General features: G+C 40.9%; 2 protein-coding genes across 5 annotated transcripts in view; both read left to right on the top strand.

The window, feature by feature from the left end:
- Window positions 1-2,920, top strand: part of rasa3 (RAS p21 protein activator 3) — a 40,368-nt gene extending 37,448 nt beyond the window's left edge. For all 4 annotated transcript variants that reach the window (XM_026165555.1, XM_026165577.1, XM_026165569.1 and 1 more), the window contains one exon: window positions 56-2,920. In XM_026165555.1, the coding sequence (XP_026021340.1) occupies window positions 56-131 (76 nt within the window). In that variant the 3' untranslated portion in view covers window positions 132-2,920. The remainder of the gene's footprint in view (window positions 1-55) is intronic.
- Window positions 2,921-3,635: 715 nt separating this feature from the next.
- On the top strand, window positions 3,636-21,673 carry pros1 (protein S). The gene is made up of 14 exons (XM_026165544.1): window positions 3,636-4,010; window positions 4,538-4,695; window positions 5,574-5,598; window positions 5,686-5,769; window positions 5,852-5,974; window positions 6,108-6,233; window positions 9,233-9,361; window positions 9,439-9,679; window positions 12,298-12,484; window positions 12,654-12,818; window positions 12,987-13,155; window positions 19,853-19,989; window positions 20,059-20,287; window positions 20,709-21,673. Exons 1-14 carry the CDS (start codon window positions 3,932-3,934, stop codon window positions 20,894-20,896), a joined length of 2,040 nt encoding a protein of 679 aa, XP_026021329.1. The 5' UTR covers window positions 3,636-3,931; the 3' UTR covers window positions 20,897-21,673.
- The last annotated feature ends 1,289 nt before the right edge of the window (window positions 21,674-22,962 follow it).

The raw sequence follows: 22,962 nt of genomic DNA, 5'->3' as shown, positions 1-22,962 counted from the left end.
GGCGCTAGTTCAGAACACTGCAGTCACATTTTTTTTCCCTTTTCTTTGTCCTCAGAGAGCATCCGATTGGAGACAAGAGTTTCCAGTGCTACATCCGCCAGCAGTCTGAGAGCTCCACCTACTCCATCTAGCCACAGCCCTGGATCCGGTTTCTGTGATGGACAAAACCAGCATATTTTTCTCTACTGCAGAAAAATCCACTGAAACTGAGCTCTGTGTCTGGTATTGAGTTTTGAAGCATTTCCCTTGTCTAAAATAACTTCCTTAAGACGCTTGTGGAAGCAAAGCAACCTTTCACCCCGATCTGATCGTGTTTTGAGAAAATGACAACTTTACGACTCGTTGCCAAACTCCAAGAGCCGCGTATATGGACCTACCTGCAGTTTCTCAAAGTGCATCGCTCCACATTCGGACAAACAGACCTCACTTTTAGAAGAGAGAGAGGAGAAAAAAGAGGAGCACTTGTGGAGGAAAGGAGGGATATGAGTGAAGAGGTAACCGTCTCCTTTACATGACGTGACGAGAGAACAAAGGTTTTCACTGGACAGTTCTGACAGTGACCAGCACGCACTTTAATCGCCTCCAAATCTTCGGACGAACAAGCCTCACAGCACAGTTTTCAGAAAGCGACTTTTACCTCTTTGATTTGTGTGCGGTTATTTTAAATGTTGTTGAAATTGTTACCTTTCATATGCCGTCTGATGGACGAAGCCCCAGACGAGAAGGAATGACTGCAGCTTATCCCCTCTGCGGGTGATGTTATACCTGTGTACCTTTCACTTTCAAGCTTCTCCCCCCAGCGTCTTCGGGATACAAGTTCAGGGAGAGCCACAAAAAAACAAACAAAGGGATCGTCGGGCCCATTCACAGTCCAAGTGACTTCATTTAAGCTACCGAAAATCTCTCCACACACAGTTTTAGCCCACATTTTAAACCCTTTTAAAAGAGTTTTCCACGTTTTGTTTTTAAAGCTTTGGTCTGTCATTTGGTCGTCATGTAACCAGTACCCAGGTTGGCATTTCCCCCTCCCCTTGCCCGCACAGGTTATGCTTTAAATTACATCATTCAAAACCAGTTTCTTTAGATGCAGAAAATGTGCACGTGACAGAACAAGTCCTTTTACAGGTACAGCTGTACAGTGTAGTGGACTACTGTATGTTATACTGATACAAACAGAAAGGGAGACAGAATATTAGAGAACGCTGAGTACAGTGTAGTCCAGTACAAAACTGGCTTTAATAACTACAGCAGAGCAACTGTTTTGTGTCATAAGACACAATTTTCATCACTCACTGTCCATTTATGGTGGATAAATATAATTAATGTCAGAAAAGCAGCTTTAATGATGAAATGGAAAGACACTTTTCCCCGACACACAGCGCTGGGCTAAGGCCCCACAGCTTGACATTAACTCAGAGGCCTGTTTCACTCCTGTGTAAGCAGGAAAATAAGTAAAAGCCAGTCTACCCCCTTCAGCTATCACAAATGAGATCATTAACAGGGATGTTTTATTTTCAGATACACTTCTAATTATTACACAAACTAACATTTTAACCTGTCTTAGTTTGTAATTGTGAAATGGATAGAGTGTGACTGATTGTGTTGCCCCGCTGGTTACCTAATAATAATGTGGTTCTTTTGTTTCTGTGAGTTAGCCTCCCACTCCCTCCATACCTTGTCGTTTGAACTCTTATTTATATGCATTCCACTGAAAAGCTACCTGCTGTGAAGCGCCTCACCATCTATTGAAGGTACAGGATTTATTGTTGCTAGCCAGCTGTGTTGTGTTGTCCCACGCTTTCGCAAAGGCGGACGCATTTTTTGTCTTTCACTCCGACAGTGCATGTGAAGTGTAGACAGCAGCCTCTGCAAGCGACTACAAACCACGACTTTTGTATTTTCCGAATCCAAGTATGTGCTTATGTAGCCTCGCGGGTGTTCGCCCCCATGGTCACAGGATCCCAAACAGTGCCAGTTATCACTTTTCTAAAGTTCATTTTTGAAATATATATATAAATATATTAAAAAAATAAATAACTGTACTGTTTGTAAAACAGCTGAGCAACTAATCCAATTATATGTTTTTGTTTTTTGGGTGGGTCAAATAAGGACAACAATTTGACTCAACAATTTGACTCTGTTTTCTATCTTGTCATACGGAAATTTTGCTGTGTATCTGAGCTGGATGAGGTGTGTGTGTGTCTGTTATGTGGGTGAGTGCTTGTTTTTGTCAGTGTGGACACATGTGACTGACATGATGGGTTGTGTTGCCAATTGATCAAACAGTGTTACAGGTCAGGAAAGGCAGATCACTGCCTGTAATTATACTGAAGACACTGTTACTTCACTCTTGGCCTGACGTAGCGTATCCCCTCTTTCCTCTCATATACAATCACTGTTTCTTTTCAAGAAGATTTTGCCAATCTATTCTCCCCAGATGTCTTATGAACAGTAAAAAAATATTAAGAGAGCAGCCTGGGTTTAATCTCTTTCAGGTTTTCCTCCCCCTACAGGTTACTAACTCTCCTCAGGTTTATGAAACTCATATTTATTATAACTTTCATTCAAACCTTCCCAGAATTCCCAGCGAAGTTGGTGTGGGTATGACTCCTCCAACCCCGATACCCATAAAAGGAATGAATTATGCAATAACGGTGTTTCAGCATGCAATAATATTAACAAGCCCTCGATAAGCCTGTCAAGTGATCACAAATTAACAATGCACATCTGCTGATGTTTTGCAGTCAGATGCCTCTTCAGATAAACACATATTATAAAAGGGAGAACAGTGTATTTTGTACAAATATTTTAAAAGTATTAAAATAAGCCTGTTATTTGTGTACATAAAACAATTGAATGAATGGTGAAAATGTGATGTGTTTTCCCCCGAGTAACCAAATGAAACAATTATTAATGCAAATCTGGTGTCTGTGTCATTTATTACTTATCAGTAAAGTCTACTGTACAAACTCACATTAGCAGATTTATATTGTTTTGTTAGAATTGCCCTGCCTAAGTATGCCAATCTTGTAGCATCTCACTGATAAAGACGTTATTGCTATCATTATTAGCACTCAGAGCACATTACACTCCAAAAAAGGCCCACCTTAAACACGAAGTAGGAATCTTTCACCTGATGCCATAACAGATAATTTAAATGTTACACGTGAAATTATAAAGTGAGGTAAGTGGCAATGTGAAACCTAATATACAGCTTTTTAAAAAAAAATCTACTACATATTATAATCTACAAAATTATAATCTATCATAATCTAGTGAAATAATATAATAATAAGTAAAAAAACATTTATAGTAGTTTAGCAGTGCCATCTTTTCTTGGATGCTTAGCAACGGCGAGACATTTGCGCCATTTTTTTCTCGTCTTTTTTGGCGTGACATTTGTGTGTGTGTGTGTGTGCGCGCGGTGGGGGGGGGGGTATTAATGATAATTTGGACTTTAAGAATAATTAAAAGTATTATAACTATTCCTGATACTAGAGCAGCCTGTTCAGCACAGAGTTTTGTGGTTATTTACCTACACAGTGTGTCCCGGGCCTCCTTTAGTAAACCTATTTTCTGCATGAGTTCAGCCTGAGCCGAGCCGCACGCGCACGCTCGGGGGAAAAAATAACGGCACAGAGCGCGTGAGCGTGCGTGCAGCGTTCCCTAGCTGCCTCCCCTCTCCTCACGCTCCACACACACACACACACACACACACACACACACACACACACACACACACACACACACACACACACACACACATAACCCCTCCGTGTCCCGCTCTGCTGGCAGCTGCCTGTGCTCCCCCCCATCTCACCCGACGAAAAACACTTTCGGGAAGAATAAAGTTTTTTCCCTAACGGACCTGCCGCTCAGCCAGTCTCTACTCGCATCCAAACCGTGGCCTAGCAGGAGGAACGGCTCGACTATGTGGAGAAAGAAGAGGGCTCTTGGGGAACCCCTGGCTTGTCTCGTGTTACTGGTGACGCTGGTCGATGCTTATCGGTGTAAGTACGCTTGAGGTTTTGCGGTTTTACGTGTTGAGCTGGATTGTAGTGTTTAGTCAGAATGTCCCAGTTTGAAGAGAGCAGTTCACAGACTGGATGAGACCAGCTGGGAACCGTTTCAGGACTTCAATATTTTTGTAATCACTTTTAGCATATGTGAGGGTCACATGGCTCCGTTGTTCACCATGAAACAATGCTTGGAAAACAACGTGAAGTGCTTGTTACAGCAACTAGGGGTCATTTCTGAGAAATGGCGGTTTCGCAATAACACTCCCTACCTCTTTTCGGGCCAATTCATCTAAATGAAATTAAGCTGCCCTCTGCCATTTAGGCAGAAGCCTCGGGAGAGCTGTCATGACAGAGGAGGCTTTAATTCCTACGGGCATCAGTCATTTCTTTTTATTGTAATGTTGTTACAGGTGTTTATATTAACCAGCAATAGGTTTGTTGGACTCAAAACAGAGCTCACAGTTAAAAGATGTGCTACATGCATGCGCTGTACACATAAGTGTTTGTGTCTCCCATAGTCTTGAGCCAGAGCACAGCCTCGCAGTTCCTGAGCAGGCACAGGAGGGCCAACTCAATGTTTGAGGAGAGCAAGAAGGGCAACCTGGAAAGGGAGTGCATCGAGGAGCTGTGCAACAAGGAGGAGGCCAGGGAGATCTTTGAGAACCAACCGGAGACGGTGAGAGCTGACAGGGAAAGCCAGGTCAAACTGAAGTGACTAGATGGCAGTGAAGAAGAAGATGAAATAAGCAGCAAAAATTATAACAGTGGATTGGATTTTTGGCTGTTATCCAGCATGTGTTACTAATGACATTATGAAGGCACAGAGCTTTAATGAACGTGATTAGTAACACAGTAACGAGGGTGTGTAATCGGTGGTTAGGGAGCTCCAAGTCGTTTAAGATAAGAGATAAGATAAACCTTTATTAGTCCCACACGTGGGAATTTTTTTGGTCACGACAGAAAGTACAAGTTTAAGAGCAGTAAAAGTTAAGAAAAACTCAATAGAATAGGAGAAGATTAAATAGAATAACATACTATACAGCAAGAACGAGATACTATATACAATAGAATAAAGTACCAACAAAATAGAATAAAATACTGTACAAAATAGAAAGAAAAAGCTCAGTTATAGTAGGGAAAAAAAGATCTGTACTGCAAGTATTTACTGCTTCTTCATCTTCAGCTCCTTTTAGGGGGCACCACAGAGGATCATGTACCTCTATCTCACCCTATCCCTAGCATCCTCCCCTGTCACATCAACCCTCCTTCACTGCATCCATAAATCCTCTCTGTGTTTTTAATCCTGTCCTGCAGCTCCCTAGTCATTATTTTTTTTTGCCAAAATATCCACCATACCTTCGCTGCAGATGTCCAAACCATCTCAGCCTTATCTCTTGCTCTGATTTTGTCTCTAAATGTCTCCGTCTCATCTGTTTGGGCTCTTGCTGTAAAATAGTAAAAGCTAAAGATGCAGCTGCATTTTCTCCTTTCTGTCCTTATCAGTAAATACCAAACTATCAACAGCCTTTTTTTTCCTTTTTTTCTTTTTTGCAGGAATACTTTTACCCTAAATATGTTGGTAAGTCTGCTAAATGAATCACATTTCTTAATATTTTTGTCTATTTTGAACTGTTTGTCTCAAATAAACGCTCATTTTTTTCTGCAGCGTGTCTGGGTTCACACCGTGTCGGCATAAATAGCCAGCACTCAGATGCCGGCATCCCCTCTAACCTACGTGCCTGTGTGAAAGGTGAGCTTAAACCTCAAACTAAGCTTTTTATATGCCTGTTACACTTCTCTGTAGCTGTCAAATGCTGTGTTTCCAAAACCAGAGATCAGTAATCAGTGCACGCCGTTTCCATGCTACAAGGAGGGTTCAGAGCGCTGCGAGGACGGCATGGCTGCCTTCACATGTGTGTGCAAGCAGGGCTGGAAGGGGCTGCGCTGTGAGGAAGGTGAGTTCTCATTTAGTCTTTTGGCATTTTAAACATTTTTCATCATTTTTTACCAAAATACATCCAGCAATCATTCATTCCTAATCTATGGAACCTGCTGCTGTTATTTTTGTGCGGCGTATCGATTGGGCAGACGTCGATGAGTGTTCAGATCCTGAACTTCATGCCGGATGTAATCAAATATGTCAGAATATCCCAGGTAGCTTCCATTGCATGTGTGAAGAAGGCTACATACTCACCGACAACATCAACTGCATGGGTAAGACTCTACTGGATGGTCATTTTAATAATAATTAGGCTTAACTGATTTTCCTTATATACACTTGTTTGTGTCACGTGTGTGCCAGCTCTGTTTTTTACGGTCCCTCTGTTGGAGACACGTCACCAGCAGAGTTTTACATGGCAGCTGAGCATACAGGATATAATTCTAATTACTTTCTTTTTTATTTATTCATATGGATGCATTGCAAAACAAATTTAAAAAAAAGATCAGCTCCTCCAGCTGTTACCCTCTGGGGCCACACCACTTGTTTTTTGCAAAGCTGACCTGAGGTGACTCCTTATGTAAGAGGAAGGGGAAAGCTTTTAACATCTGAAAAGATGGTTCATCCTGATTGTTGTAAACACACCAGCAGGCTCGTAGCTCAGAGCTGTAAAAACATGCTTAAACTGTCCGTGCTTATCGTTGCCTGATTTCTCTGCATCTTGTTTTGGTGTGTGTGGGCAATCTAGTCACTGTTAGTCTTTCAGGCTGACCACTGCATGTTGAGTTCAAAGTCTTCACAAACATGTACTGAGTCAGACTGATAAATTTGCCCTCTTTATTTATTTATTTTTTGATGGACTGTTAGATAACACAGCCTGTCAGTAGAAATCAGTTATTATAACCTATTATTTAGGGATTCAAGATATTTTATTAAAATCAATCTGCCAGTTACGATAACTAGAAATTATTTACTTATAAGCATTAAATTTTTGATAATTTTTGGATTCCATTTTTCCGGAGATGCCAAAAGAATCTTTGAGCTCCCCAGAGAGAAATCTTATCACCACTGTGATAAGATTTCCCATACTTGAGCACAGTCTACGTTTTTGTTTAGAAAATGTTTATATTCCTGTAAAATAGTGTCACAGGGGTCACTGTCTACCCTTTCTGAGAAACCATGATGAGATTTTCAGACTGTCTTTAATTTGCATTAATACTCAATAGTCGTTGTAGCAAATATAGAATAAATAAGTATGTAATGGAAGTGTGCATGTGGAAGTGTATTGTTAACCTCCCAAAGTAACCAGTACGTCTGTGAAAGCAGCTTTTGTGCGCATACAGCTATGTGAAAATGGAAGTTTTCAAAGGACTCTGTGCAGTTTTATGAAAACTCTGTAAAAGCAGACGTTTGGCACAATGTGACCAAATTCAACCCAAGTTCAGACCGTGCAACGCTCAGAGAAACTGACCCCACTGCTGGAACAGCTACATCAAGGCGAGGTTGCAGACTCCGATGGCATCAATCCCAGGATCCTGATGCACTGTGCTGTCTGGCTGTCTGGCATCCTGCAGCATCTCTTCACCTCTTCAAAAGGTTCTAGTGCCGTGGAAGAAAGACGCTATGTGTAGTACTAGTACCAATGAAAGCTGCTCCATCAGGGCTTAACAACATCAGACCATGTACCTTGATGTCACATGTTATGAAAATGCTGGAGAACTGGTTCTGGCCCGGCTTAGCTCTCAAGTGAAATATGCGTTTGAGCCTTTTCAGTTTGTTTACCAGCCTCATATGGAGGATGTTGTTATTTACCTGCTGTAGCATGCTCACTTCCACTGGCATTGGGAGAATCATGTTGTTTGATATTTCCAGTTTCTTTAATACCATTTAACCATCTCTCCTGAGTCAGACACTTTTTAGGATGAGTGTCACATCATCTACTGTCTGTCACATGAGGGAGGCATGATCCAAAGTGCATTATTCAACAGAACCCCCCCCCCCTCCTAAAAATCAGAGTCTTATTTGATGCTGGAAACCTGACAGAGAAAAACAGCTAACTAACTAACTGGATTGAGACTTAGACAAAATATACACACTGAGGATAATGAGGAAACGTGGCACAGATGACGCTGATCAGGGATAATGAGAAAAGAGAAGCAAAATTTAGCATATTCTCTCATCCCATGTACATTATCAAAATAAAACAGAAAATAACTAATGCTGAGACCAGGACTAAGATATATACATTTGACACAAAGACAGAAGATAGGAAACAGAGACACGACTGGAAAGACAGAATAGGAAAACTAAAAGGTGATTAATAAACTTATCAACTAATGTAAAAACTGAAATACAAAATAATCGAAATACAAAACCAGAAAACAGCAACTAGCCCAGAACCTGTGTCAAAGACCCAGGGACCTTGACACTGTCTCCTGGATTGCTGACTATCTCTCAGAGAGTGTTCAGTTTGCATTGGCAGAGAGCACTCTGTTTCAGGATCAAAAAAAATATTCACAAGGCTGGAGTGATCATTGGCCAGAATTTACTGTATACTATTTTTATTCTTTATGCTATCTATCTATCATGTTTGGAGAAAACCAAACACAGCATATCAGCACAAACACCTCACACCATCTGTCAAGCACGGTTGTGGAGGGGAGATGATTTGGGCACCTGGCAGACGTTAAGTCTGCTCTGAACTCCTCTGTGTACCAAAGTAATCTGGAGTTAAATGTGGGACTGTTTGGTCCAAATTGGGTCATGCAACAGGGAAATGATCCCAAGCAGAGCAGCAAATCAACAACAGCATGTTTTTTTTTTTAAAAAAAGACTCAAGGTGCTGCCATGGCCCAGTCAAAGTGCAGACTTCAACCTAACTAAATGCTGCTGCGGGACCTTAAGAGAAAAGCTCACAAACCTGAATGAACTGAGGCAATGATGTAAAGAAGAGATGGTCCAAATTCCTTCACAGCAATGTGAGAAACTGATAAACACAGAAAACAATTACTACAAGTTATTTCTACTAAACGACTGCACAGAGACCTACGAAATCCTTCTTTTTCACCTGTCTGTATCTCTGCTTGCACTACAGTAAGGCAATTCATTAAAGTGTGTTTTTCATTTGAAACATTAAAAGAAATCAGATTGTCTTTTATGTGTATTAATTGTACTTCATCCGAGTAGCAAAAATGACACTTTACTTCCTTATTCTGAAGTTCAGATTCCAACCACTCTGTTTGCTCATCGTCACTTTTCCCATCACACCTTCCAGATGTCAATGAATGCCTGCTATACCGCAGCATCTGTGGAAGGCAAGCTGAATGTGTCAACATACCAGGCACTTACGACTGCAGATGTCCTGTGGGATATAAATATAACTTCACCTCCAGGACATGTGATGGTAAGCTTTCAAATTTATCACCCAGACGCAGAATCAAGGGTCACTGCTAATAAAGTCTTCCCAACCTGTCATTGCAGACATGAACGAGTGTGAGATGAACGTGTGCAAGGGGGTTTGTATAAACACTCAGGGCAGCTATTTGTGCTACTGCGATGGTCGCCAGGGTTTGCATCTGGCACAGGATAGGCAGAACTGCAAGAGGATCCCCGTGTGTCTCAACCTGCTTGAGGAAAAACACCCTGAGATGCTTTACTTGGGAGAGCAGTTCGCAGGCCTTCCTGTCATCTACCTGCGCTTCCGCCTGCCGGAGAACACAAAGTAGGTGTTTGTCACACACACAGAAACACACACACGTATTAATGTAGAGGACCAAGAGTCACAATACATGTAGTGCAAAGATGTTACTTTTTTATGCTAAAGGTTTTCACTGTTGTCTCAGCCCTGAATCAACAGGGTCTCATAGCCAGTGATGGAAATAACAGCGTTACAAGTAACAGCGTTACTTTTTTTTAGTAACGAGTAATCTAACTACTTACTATTTCTGTCGTTACAACGCCGTTAGCGTTACTAACAAGAAAATGCGGTTACTATTTTTCAACAAACAGACGGTTGAAGCTGTGTTCAGCTTACTGCATCTTATATCAGTTGCACGGAAGTAGCTGCCTACATAAGTAATCTGGATGCTACAGCTTTAAGCAGCTGCGCACGCTCCCGCACGGGGCAATCGCTTTCTAGCAGTGATTGCCGCAACACCTGGAGCTAGGGGGCAAAACAATCGCATGAGTGCTGGTGTTTGACTGAGGAAGAATAAAGTAGTCGTGGTTAGATGACACTTAAGATGACAAACCAACAAGGTGATATATACCAGTTTTTAAATTGTGCGTAAAACCAGAGTCATGATAAGCAATATATACGCTGTGTTTTTTCCTAAATGGTTTCGTCACGTTTACTGTCTAAGGACAGTGCTAGCAAGCACTCTCTGCTTATGACCAAAAAAACAAACAAAACAAAAAACACCCCTTTTGTGTTGGTGGAAAAATGCACCATGTCGACCAATCAAATATGATATGGCAACATGACATTTGGTTGTTTAGGAAGGGGGGAAGTTTTAGGAGTGACGGCGAGAGAGAGAGAGAGGGAGAGAGAAAGACAGCAGCGAGAGAGCGAGTTTTGAGATGTGAGAGATTTAGCGTGACGTTTAGCGTGTTTGGGGTGTGTAGTTCATGTGTTGTCTTGTGTAGTTAGTGTGTAGTGTTGTGGATAGTTTTGTGTTGTGTGTCAGAACAATGAGGCGACTGCTGTCTCCAGGTAGAAAACAGGAGGAGTGGTACACCTCCTGCTGTCAGACCTGCAGGTATCAGGCTGTGATGTTCTCCTTTATAGTGGGCAGAAATGTTTGGAGTGGCACAAATAATTTGTGTGGCATCTTATTGAATGCAGAACACCTGATTGTTATTTAAATAGTTTGAAATGGTTATTAAAAAAGGGGGTAAAAGGTAAATGGTGCATATGATTTTAAAATTGACAAAAATTAAATTTGCATTTAAAGTTATGAAATAAGATTAAACATGTTTGTGGTTGTTACAGTAAAAAATATAACTCCTTCTACTCGGATTTTATGTTTTTTGTCTGATTTTAGATCAGTTGTGTTAATACAGTATGTCAAAATGAAAACATAACTGTAAATTCAGCCATGTGAGGTTGTGCTGAAAAGGATGATACCAAACAAGGCAAGTAAATAGTTTTCAAAGGTGAAATGTAGAGGTAAAATCAAAAGTGTTTAAAAATGGCCAGTTATACCCTGGACCCCAGAGGGATAAACATTTTTTTTAAAAGTAACGCAATAGTTACTTTTCAAGTAATGAATTACTTTTAGAATCTTGTAACTCAGTTACGAACTCAGTGCGATCGCACAAACTGTGTATAAAGAGCGGTAGTACTGATTGGTGAGTGACGTTTAATTGCAGAGACAGCTTTGGTGCAGCGATTCAGAAGATTATTGACAAAACAGTCAAGTACATGGACAAAAGCCTCTCTCTTGTTTCAAGGTTTTTGACCCTTCCACTCTTCCCTACCCCAGAGAAGAGCTGGCAAATTATGGGGCTGAAGAGGTGTATTATCTTGTCACACATTTTGCCTTTTTGCTAGATGAGGAAGAGAAAGAGAAAATTCTACAAGAATGGATGGATCTAAAAATGTGGCTTGCAGAACACCGGGGTAGCAAGGTAGATTGCTTGTGCAGAGATCTCCTCTCTTTCAGATTCAGAATCTGACACAGACACAGTTCTTACAAGTTCACAGAAAGTTCTGTTCAATTAGAACAAAATATTTTAGTTGATTATTGTAATTATTATACAGTAGTTGTAATTTGTTTTAACAAATTTTTTGATTGATGTTTTGTTTCCTTTACAATATTATACATTAAAAATAATCTCTTTTTTTTTATTCGGGCTACTTAAATTTATTTTGGGCTACCAAAAACTGAAGAGTTCCTGCCCGAAGGGCTACCAGGCATTGTGAAATTTTGCGAGCCCTGCACACCATCTGAAAATCAAGTTACAGGGTTGCTACTTTGTTGAGATCCATTGTGCACTGCAGATGCACAAGGTTTGCGGTCCTACCTGGACTTTAGTGGAGGGATCTAAAAGTGGTTAAAACAATACACTGCTGCCCAAGAAGACAACTTGGAAAAGAACATTTGTGAAATTTAGGTGGTATGTTTTTTTTGTGGGGAGGGGGTCATGGTACATGGCCATAATTCAAAGAGACAGGTAATTCTGGAAATTGTGCACAATTCTGCCCTTACTTTTTTTTGCAGTGGTAACAAGTAATAAGGCACAGCTAGGGTCTTACATGTTATTCATCACTACCTGCAGGTTAATGAGAAGGGCCGTATTCTAGTTACTGTGTAAATTTACCTGTCTTCCTCCTGGTAGGTTTGCAGCCGAGTTTGACTTGCGTACTTTTGACCCAGAGGGAGTTGTTCTGTATGCTGAGTCTTCTGAAGGCTCGTGGTTCATGGTGGGACTCAGGGGCGGTCGCATTGAAGTCCAGTTCAAAAACCAGCACACATCTAAGGTTACCAGCGGAGGAAAAGCAATCAATGATGGACAATGGCATGTGGTGAGAAAGTCTGTCACTTTGTTATCATATAGTGAACATAAATCCTTAAGACTAAATTGACGAACTAAAATGATGAGAAGTTTATTACGCTGTGGTAACATGTAGTGTGCAAAGTACATGATAACAGTGACGTGCTGTATTATGATTTAGTGTTACGTGTGACACACAGATCTCTGTGGATGAGCTGGAGAGCAGCATCAGTGTGAAGATCAGCAGGGAAGCTGTGATGAGCATTAACAGCCCCGAGAGTCTCTTCACATCAGTCAATGGCAAGCTGGAGACCAAAGTTTACATCGCTGGCCTGCCTAACCGCACCGACAATGTCATCAAGCCTGTAAGCTGTTCATTCCAAGGCATTCACACATAACTAACCTTCCCAGGAGACAAGATACAGCAGGGAGGGGATTTTAGTGTTAACTAAACCTGTGTGAATTTAAATTTGTTGGCTGAGACATTGTGTTAAAGAGCAGAAGTTCACGCTACTGCACTGTTTGTTTATCAGATCAACCCCAGGCTGGATGGCTGCATCCGGGGTTGGAACTTGATGAATCAGGGGGCGTCTGGGGTAAAGGAGGTCATCCAGCAGAAGACAAGTAAACACTGTTTCGTGCATGTAGAACGAGGATCTTTCTTCACCGGGGAGGGACTAGCACACTTCAACATAGACTACAGTGAGTAAGTTATGTTACACTTTATTAATCCCTCAGGGAACATTTGGCGTCTGCATTTGGTCTACACCAACAGCTTAAAGGCATTACAGCAGCAGCTCTTAAATTTAGTTTTTGTGCAGTTCCCTGGTTTAAAGTCTTTAAGAGGGGAATTAATGCAGTGGGTTGAGAACTCTGAATTAACACAGGAACATAGTGAGTGTAAAATACCACACAGCTAGTCCTGTTAGGTTTGTGCAAAGACCTGCTGATACAGCTGATATAGATCTAAACTTATCATATGATGCATTAAAGGAAGACCTGTGATCTTTTATGAGCCGTGAGAGACATTTTGCTGGCATGTTTTGGGTCCACTTTTCTCATCAAAGGCAAGGATGACCTCAATTCACTATAAAGTTTTTAATTCAATTCAATTTTATTTATATAGCGCCAAATCACAACAAAAGTGGCCTCAAGGCGCTTCATAGGTTTTATGAAGTTTCATAGGTTTTATGTTTTAGCCCTTACTATCATCTTACGATAAGATCTTTTTCATGTGATTGGAGTGGTCTGTTAAAATCAACCCTCTGGAGAAGTCTAAAGATAACAGTCCACTGGGGGGCTCCCTTGACAACTGCATACTGTTATCTTCTGCTAAAAGCGGATTCAAAGGGATGTGATCAGTTTGAGGAATCTGATGGAAAAGGGAAAACATCAGTTAGAGGCTGGTGAAGGGTAAACATTGTGTACTGTTAATGAGAGCTTACTCATCACACTTTTTACTGAAGAAGCGGGCGATGTACAGCAGGTAGGCAGCTGGGAATTTAGGAGAGGCAGATGAGACGAGGAGGAAAGGGGTAGGCAGCTGGTAAGCAATAATCCGGGTAAGTAATCCTGCAGACAGGTTGAACATTGACGTGTTGGTCCGGAGAGAGGAATGCTGGCTGGCACTGTTCTCCTGGTGCATAAACAGTTATGCAGTCTTGAGAGACGAGACTCTGCAGTGATGAAGATCACTAATAATGTCAAAATATTAATCAGAACATTGTCGTAATGGGCTTTTTACCAAAGAGGCTGAAACAATGATCAGGCAGGAAACAGTTGCCATGCTACTCCTTAGATACACCAGCTTGATAAAGTAAACTGTCCCCAGGTGCACATGGAAACCCCGAGCACCAAAGCCACCCTTATCCATCCAACTGTTCCTAAAGAAATAGACAAAAAATAAAAAACAGGCTTTTGGACTAACAGACTTTTTCCAGATACCTTTAGAAGTTTTTTCATTTGCATTTATCAGCAGCAGGAATTCTAAAGAGACATACTGTACATCCCAGTGATACCCACAACAGTAACATAAAGTATGCTGTGTGTCTGTTGTGTGTCTCAGAGAGCACCAATGTTGGAGAGGTAAAGTGCACCTGAGGTTACTCTTTCTGTTCTCGAAATAACGTAGCATTACAAGGAACTATTTTTTCGATGTCGTTGCTTGCTCTGGTGTACTGCACCTCCCAGACCTCCCATATCCAAGAGCTTGACTAGCAAACCTTTTTTGCTGCGTTACCAGCATATGCCAGTGTGTGGCCACCCTGGATAGGTCACCTGTTCATTGCATTATCATGTTACGTCCCCAGCCTACAGGTAACCTGGACATAACATGAGACACAGTTCATGAATCCTGATGCATGGCCCTGAATCATAACAATTATTGTTATTATTATCTTGATGTTGTTTGGTTGACTTCTGCCTGGTTACTTTAGGTTTACCCTACACAACACGACACACCTGCTGACACACTGATTAGCATGCCTCGTTAAGTTAATTATGGTCTTTGCTTAATTTCGCTAACAATTCGGTAAATCCTGAGAGGAGAGACAAATCCCTTTAAGGTTGGTCCTTCCCAACATCTGGTGTGAATATCTGCCAAATCAAACATGTGGAGTTACTTCTTGTGAAGAAAGGAGTGACTGAAAGTAGATCCATCTTAATTTTTTCTTCAAGTTGTGTCTCTACCATTTTTCGTGATTAATCTTGAGCTGGATCATGACAATACAGAACTATAAAAAAGCTTATTTGATACAGAAACTCCCATTGCTACATATAGAAGGAACAAGGGGCTCCGGAACTGAATGATCTGCTTGTGAAAATCATGTGACGGCCATATACATTGGCCAGATCTTAGACTTTTACCCAGCACGTCATTAGAAAGCCATACTAACACTGGATAAGGCCTTCTTCTCAAAACAGCTTCATTTGATGGTGTTATAGATCCCACAAGCTGTTCCACTAATTTGAGACACTGCTCCATGTTGATTTCATCACACATCATTTTTGCAGATTGTTCAGCTGCACGTTAATGCTGCCAATCTTCTGTTCTGCCATATCCCAGAGGTTTCCTGGTTAGATCAGGTGACTGCAGAGGTCACTGCAGTACACTGAATTCACAGTCATGTTCATTAAATAATAATAATAATAATAATAATAATAATTAGGGCTGAACGATATATCGCATTTGCGATAATATCGCGACATGATCAAGTGCAATTTTCTAACCGCAAAGGCTGCGATTATACTGCGATTATATTATACAATTCATGGGCTGCATCCTCCTGAGGCCGCATTTGTAGACCGATTACGTCACAGCGACGCGCCGAAGGCTGTCCAAATTACTACCATATCCCAGAATTCATAGCGCGGCCCAGCCAAACTCCAGTTTCCAGCAATGGCGGCCGCTACTAAGTTTTAAAATTACTCATACTAATCTTTCTGGGTCACAAAATAAACTTTTAACATATTTTCAGGCGAGAAAGTAGTTGTGTAAACATCAAATATCTGCTCGGTTTATCAAGATATCCCATATTTGCAAAAGTGCTTCGACGTTTTCAGAGGCGTCTGCTACCCACCAGCTCGACAGCTAGCCGGGAGCTCGAGGGTTACTGATGCGGCCGAGAGCGGCACAACTCCCGGCACATCATTTTCAGATCACCGCGGAGTTTCGCTGCTCGGGTTAAACGTAATATATAAGTCACTTAGACAACCTAAAAATGTTATTGTTGGGCTTTTTTCAGTGTTTTGTTTGTTCGTGAGTAAATCGGTTTGGCTGAGATTAAAGTTATTAGATTAGATGAAATAAAACTTTATTAATCCCCCGGGTGGGTTCCTCCTTGGTTTTCACACAGCTGACTAAACGTCAAACAGAAAACTTATTAAACAGAAGTATGAGACAGTCGAGAATTTACGCCAGTGTCTGGTTATATTTTAGATAGCAAGAAGCAGACGGCCGAGTTTATTAAACTCCACCGAGACAGCGGTGACGCTAATCAGAACTAGCCTTCTGATTCAGAAGGCTAGACCGTCCAATTTCACGCCTTTAAACTTTAAAGGCGTGTTTGTGTGTGTGTTTATACAATTGCTATTATGTTTGCACTTTATGTGTAATGTTACTGACTGCAGAGATCAGTAAGATGTGTGTATTTTTTATTTATTAGTTTTATTTATTTAATATTATTTTTTAATTGAATGACTGTCTAGTAGTTCACAGATGTCGAAAAACTGAGTGTGGTAAAGCCACTGATTTTTTTTATGTATATTTCTGCAATCTGCACATTGTACTGACTTTCATTTTAATGTTTACACCAGGGTTCCTTGTCAGCACTTTATGCTCAGATGTTTGTAAGCTAAAAATAAACTATTGTGTATGTTCAAATATACTGTTGTGATTGAAGAAGTTAAATAAAAATGTCAGTCATCAATTCATGCATCACCTCATGTCATCATAACAGAGGTCTGTCTTCCAGGAAAGAACAGTTTAAAATTAATGTAATATAGTATTGGCCATACTATATGATGTATTGCTTGTCTTTGTTTAATAATACAGAAGACAAATACCTTAAAAAATAATCGCATATCGCATCGCAATCGCAATATTGGGGCAAAAAATCGCAATTAGATTATTTTCCATAATCGTTCAGCCCTAATAATAATAATAAATTTTATTTATGAGCGCCTTTCAAGTCACCCAAGGACACTTTACAATAGAATAAAACACTTAGTAGAACAATGGGAGAATAAGAACAATAAAATACAAGCACAAGATAAAATGAACAAACAGTGGATTCACAGTGAATATGCAGATTTGAACAGATGAGTTTTGAGTTGGGATTTAAACTGGGGGAGAGAACCAATATTTCTTATTTCAGGGGGCAGAGAGTTCCACAGCCTGGGAGCAGAGCAGCTGAAAGCTCTGCTTCCCATGGTGGTGAGGCGGAAGGAAGGTACAGTAAGCTGGATAGAAGAAGAAGAACGAAGTGAACGGGCAGAACAAGTGGTGGTTAACAGGTCAGAAAGGTGAGAAGGAGCGAGGTTATGAATGGCCTTGAAGGTGAGCAGAAGAAGTTTGAAAATTATCCGGAATTTCACAGGGAGCCAGTGAAGTTCCTGAAGAACAGGGGTGATGTGCTGGTAGGAGGGGGTTCTGGTGATAATGCGAGCAGCAGAGTTCTGAACCAGTTGAAGCTTATGGAGGGATTTTTGGGGGAGACCATGCAGAAGAGAATTGCAATAGTCAATAACAAGACTGTGTACAAGAATGGACGTAGACTGGGTGGAAAGAGAAGGAAGGAATCTGTTAATGTTACGTAGATGGAAGTAGGCAGAACGGGTGAGATTATTGATGTGAGATTTATAGGAAAGTGAACTGTCTAGGATGACACCAAGGCTCTTAACCTGAGGAGAAGGGAAAACTGTGGAGTTATCGATGGTGAGTGAGAAATGGTTTGCCTTCAAAAGGTTGGATTTGGTGCCAATAAGGAGGATCTCAGTTTTATCCTCATTGAGCTTTAGAAAATTAGAGGTAAACCAGGATTTTAACTCGGATAGACATTCTGTAAGGGAAGAAGGTGGGAGGGAGGAATCAGGTTTGCAAGAGAGATATAACTGGGTGTCATCAGCAAAACAGTGAAACTGAAGATCAAATTTGCGGAAGATGGTACCTAGAGGGAGGATGTATATTATAAAGAGAAGAGGGCCTAAAACTGAGCCTTGGGGTACACTAGAGGTGACGGGGAATAGACGAGAGCGGAATGATCTTAGTTGAATAAACTGGGAGCGGTCGAGGAGATATGATTGAAACCAGACGAGGGGTGTGTCAGAGATGCCGAGAGAGGAAAGTCTGCTTAGAAGGACAGAGTGAGAAATGGTGTCAAAGGCTGAGCTCAGATCTAAAAGGACGAGAATGGTGAGAAGACCAGAGTCAGCTCCGATTAGAAGATCGTTAGTGACTTTAAGTAGAGCAGTTTCGGTACTGTGACATGAGCAAAAACCAGATTGAAATCTCTCGTAGATGTTATTATTAACCAGGTGTAAATGAAGTTGAGCTGCAACCACTTTTTCGAGTATCTTAGAAATGAAGGGTAGATTGGAAATCGGACGGAGGTTGTTAAAGTTGTTAGGATCTAAAGAAGGTTTTTTCAGTATAGGAGTGACTAGAGCAGTCTTCAATAAGGAGGGAACGATACCGGTGGTGAGAGAAGAGTGAATGATGGCAGAAATGAGTGGGAGTAAAGAAGAGAGGCAGGATTTCACAAGCCCCGTGGGCATGGGGTCAAGATGACATGTGGCAGGCTTTGATTTACATATTAACTCGGAAATATCAGATAAATCAGGAAGATGAAAAGTGGAAAACGGCTCAAAAAGGAGAAGAGGTTCTGGAGAGGGCGTAGACACAACATTTGATCTGAGTTGCTGGTGGATGTTATTGATTTTCGTAGTCCAGAACAGCATCAAGGAGTTGCATGTTTCAGAGGAATAGAAGTGCGGTGGTAAAGCGTTGGGGGGTTGAATTAGCTTGTTGAAAACTGAAAACAGAGTCCTTGCATTACCCTCATAAGAACTGATAATACCAGAGTAGAAGCTTTGTTTGGCATGGTAATGGAGTCTTTATACTGAAGTACGTGGTATTTATAGATTTCTGAATCAACAGTTAAACCAGATTTCTTATATTTACGCTCTAGCTGCCGAGCTTTGGCCTTCAGAGCTCGGAGGTCAGAGGTAAACCAGGGAGCAGAGCGAGCGAGCGAAGGAAACAGAGTGGGTTTTTACAGGAGCCAGAGAATCAAGGACAGTGCGTAGACAATTATTATAATATAACAACAAATCATCAGGAGTAGAATAGAAGTCCGGAGTCTGAACATTGTCCAAACTGGTAGTGAGAATGTCCATATCAATGTTCTTGATGTTGCGGAACGAGATGAGACGGGTTGGCTTGGTAGAAGAGCAGCACAGAGTGAGGTTAAATGAAAGGAGGAAGTGGTCAGTTATGGGGATTTCAGTAGCAGAAAGATTCGAGGGAGTAAGACCAGAACAGCAGACCAAGTCCAGGGTGTGTCCTTTAGAGTGAGTGGGAACCTCTCTGACTTTTGATCTGTGAGATGATGCTGGAAACAAATCACTGGGGACATTATAACTAACAGCCGTTGGATATTTAGATCCATGACTGAATGACTGATGGTCAAAGGCCAAAGTTGCTGCATTGCTGACATGTATAGGCTGGTCGTGTCTGTGTTCCACATTATAACAGAACCCTCTATGAGTTTACAACCATGTAATTTTGAGAATGATATAACAGACCTGTGGGAAGTTATTTTGTTAAAAGTTTGTAGAGAATCCTAAATTTATAACCTGACAAAAGGAATAAATGTTTCTTGGCATGCATGTGTGTAACCAGGTGATTCTGGAAGCTGGAAAATGGATATAAAGATGAACATTCGTCCATCCACCAGCACAGGTGTCCTCTTTGCTGTTGTCTACAACAACACAGTCCCCCTGTCAGTGGCTGTTCTACCAAAGGGAAAAGATGCTGCTGTAAGTTTGGTCACATTTTGGCTGAAAATAAGCACCTGTCTATCATCCTTAAACCAATGTGCTCTCCAGAACTTGCAGGTGTTCCTGCACGATGCCTCGGTGGCCACGTTGGACACTGTGATGCTGTGTTACCCTGATCGGCTGATGGTGCAGCTGAACGTGACTCCCACAGAAATCCTGATCTCAGCTGACTCCTCCAGTGTGACTTACATGGAGTCCAGTGCCCTGCAGAAGGAGCTGGAACTCCTCAACAGCACCATGCAAAACCCTGTCAGCACATACATTGGTGGAATACCTGGTTAGTAATTATGAAGGAATTTAAGCATAAGCATTTGATGTGTGATCAAAATGAATAAAGGGTTTTGAGATTTTCATGCAGGTTATCCTCTTGAATGTGTTGCCTTTCCTGCTGGATCTGTGAGCCTTGTGTGAACAGTGGTGCTTTGAGCTGCTAATGCTAATATCCACATGTTGCCATAGTCACAGTGACAATGGTGACGGCATGCTGAAGCTTAGCAGGAGGTGTTTATTGTTTTTCATGTTTCATGATTAGCACTAAGCAGAGCTGAGAATGAAAGGAATCAGAAAACCTTTAACTAGATGACTGCACTAGATTAAAAGCACCAAAACAAGGACCCATTCATATTGAAAGTAACATGAACAACGATACTTGGTGTCATAACAACCCATCAAACAGTTACTGTGTTTCTCTCCTTCAGAAGACATCCCTTTGCCTACCACCCCTGTGACGGCCTTTTACTACGGCTGCATGGAGATCAGTATCAACAGCCAGCAGCTGGACTTCGACGAAGCTCTCAGCAAACATAACAGCATCAAGTCCCACTCGTGTCCTCCTATCACTACCGTGCTTGATGACCTGGAGGTGGCACACATGTACAGAAAGTGACCCAATTTAAAAAACCACATTGCATTAAAAAGCCCTAAAATTAGGCAGTCCCACAGGGGAAACTTCTTGGGATATTTTGGAAAGAGAATCTAGAGAGGAGGAGAAGAAAAGACGGAGGCAGAGAGTGATTTTAAGCTTTTCATCCCTACAGTGTTCTTGTTTGTACCCTGACCTATTTTGTTCTGGTATTGCTTTAGTGAGTCACAACAAAGGCTGGCTTACCAGGGAGGTAGCCGGAAGCTGGATGACATAGGTGTAGCAGTTTTTGTCTGCATTAAGTTGTTTTCCAGGAAAGTGGAAACAAAAAGGAGCTGAGCTCTGCAGCGTGCATGCCATGAGTTGAGCAACAGATGGTTATGTTTGTGTAGAAAAATAAACAAATGGTCACTGCTGACCAGGCTGTGAGACCACCTGCATCTTTGTCCCTGCTGCTGCTGAAACATGGTACTCTCTCTAAATTGTTTAAAAACAAGTAGTTGAAATTAATGTTTGTGGCAGGAGAAACCACAGAGGAGATATCTGAGCCTTCAGGTGTTCCTATCAAATTCTGTTTCATCTCCTTTGTTTAAATCACCATCTGGAGCATTTCCGAAGCCCTGCTTCAATTTACCACTGTTGTCATCAGAGGTGTACACCTGTCATAATTACAGCATTTATTGTTCTCCTGTTTATTTCCTCATCTTAAGGGTTCTCCTGGTTGTCATTTGTTTCCACTTTGTATATAAAACATGCCATCTTTAATATATAACTTACATGTAGTTGTTTGCTGTTGTGTTTGATGTTTGTTTTAATAAAACTGTATCAAAGCAACCTTATTATTGGATTCCAGCCCTGCTTTGTTTTGGTCTCTCGCCACTGCACAAAACAAGGTCAGAGACTGGGAACAGATTCAGAATTTAGTTTCATGATTCAAAATGTGTCATGATTATATCAGTGTCTTACTTGGTGAGTTTTCTCATGTTCAGCAGAAAAACCTTAAACTCATACTTCCCAGCACTGCATCTGTCCAAGTACTTGGTGACACAACAAACTCATAAATCTGCCATTTACAAAACACAGTTTGGAGGTGTTTTCACATCAAGTGATGTGCTTTTTAATTTTCTGCAAAGCCCACCGTCGTGCAGATAAGGCAAAACGGGTCAAATGTGGACTGAAATCTAAAGAAATTACTGAAAAACATGTTGCACAACTTCCAGAGTAAACGAAACAAAAGACTGTTACTTTGCAAAGGCCTGGATAAAAATAAACTTCCCTGAAAATGAAAGTAAAAGTGGGCATAAGACTATTGAAAAATACTCAGTTACAAGAAACTGTTGAACTTTGAACACTGTAAACAAGTATGCAAGCCCTGTATATTCAACAGAAGACTAAACACACATTATCCATGCAGCTGAATGGCTCCTTGTGTAGCTGTGTCATTATGTGTACCATAAATTGGTATTTAAGCACTTAATGTCATTTCACTACTTTAAATGCTGTTTAGTAGTTAAATCTATAACAAAGAACATATTTTATAAGTAAATGTTATGACCAATGCTGAGCTATAAGTTATTTTTCTACTGTAAAATCTGCAAAGCTGTTCAAATTAAGGACTATACTTGGGGGATATATGTATTTTATTTGCATTTTTGTTCCTTTATAGCTACTCCACTACTTCCTAGCTTAACTAATCAGTATTTCACACACATTATCTATAATAATACAGTTTATAATGATAATAATAATAATAATAATAATTAAAGTAACAAAAGCTTTGAAAATAAATATTACTGAGAATTAAATTGGGCACTCTAAGACTAACACTTCCAGTTAAAGTTAGAAGTCAGAATTTCCAATTTCCAATTGGAATGACCCTTCAAGATGGATTTCCAGTTTGGAAAGTCGGAGCACCCCCACCAACCTTGAATTCACAATCCAAGATTATGGCAATGCGCATAAACATTAAAATGTAAAACTTGAAATTTGTATTGCCATTGTTTTTTTCCATTGTATTTGTGACTCACTAAATAAGGCATATGCAGTCTGCTGACCAGGCTCTGTTCATGAATGTGCTGCAGTTGTGTTTT

This window comes from Astatotilapia calliptera, chromosome 1, assembly GCF_900246225.1.
Source record: "Astatotilapia calliptera chromosome 1, fAstCal1.2, whole genome shotgun sequence".
NCBI classification, from domain to species: Eukaryota; Metazoa; Chordata; class Actinopteri; order Cichliformes; family Cichlidae; genus Astatotilapia; species Astatotilapia calliptera.
Note: the sequence above shows the minus strand (reverse complement) of the source record. Positions and strands in the feature narration are given on the sequence as shown.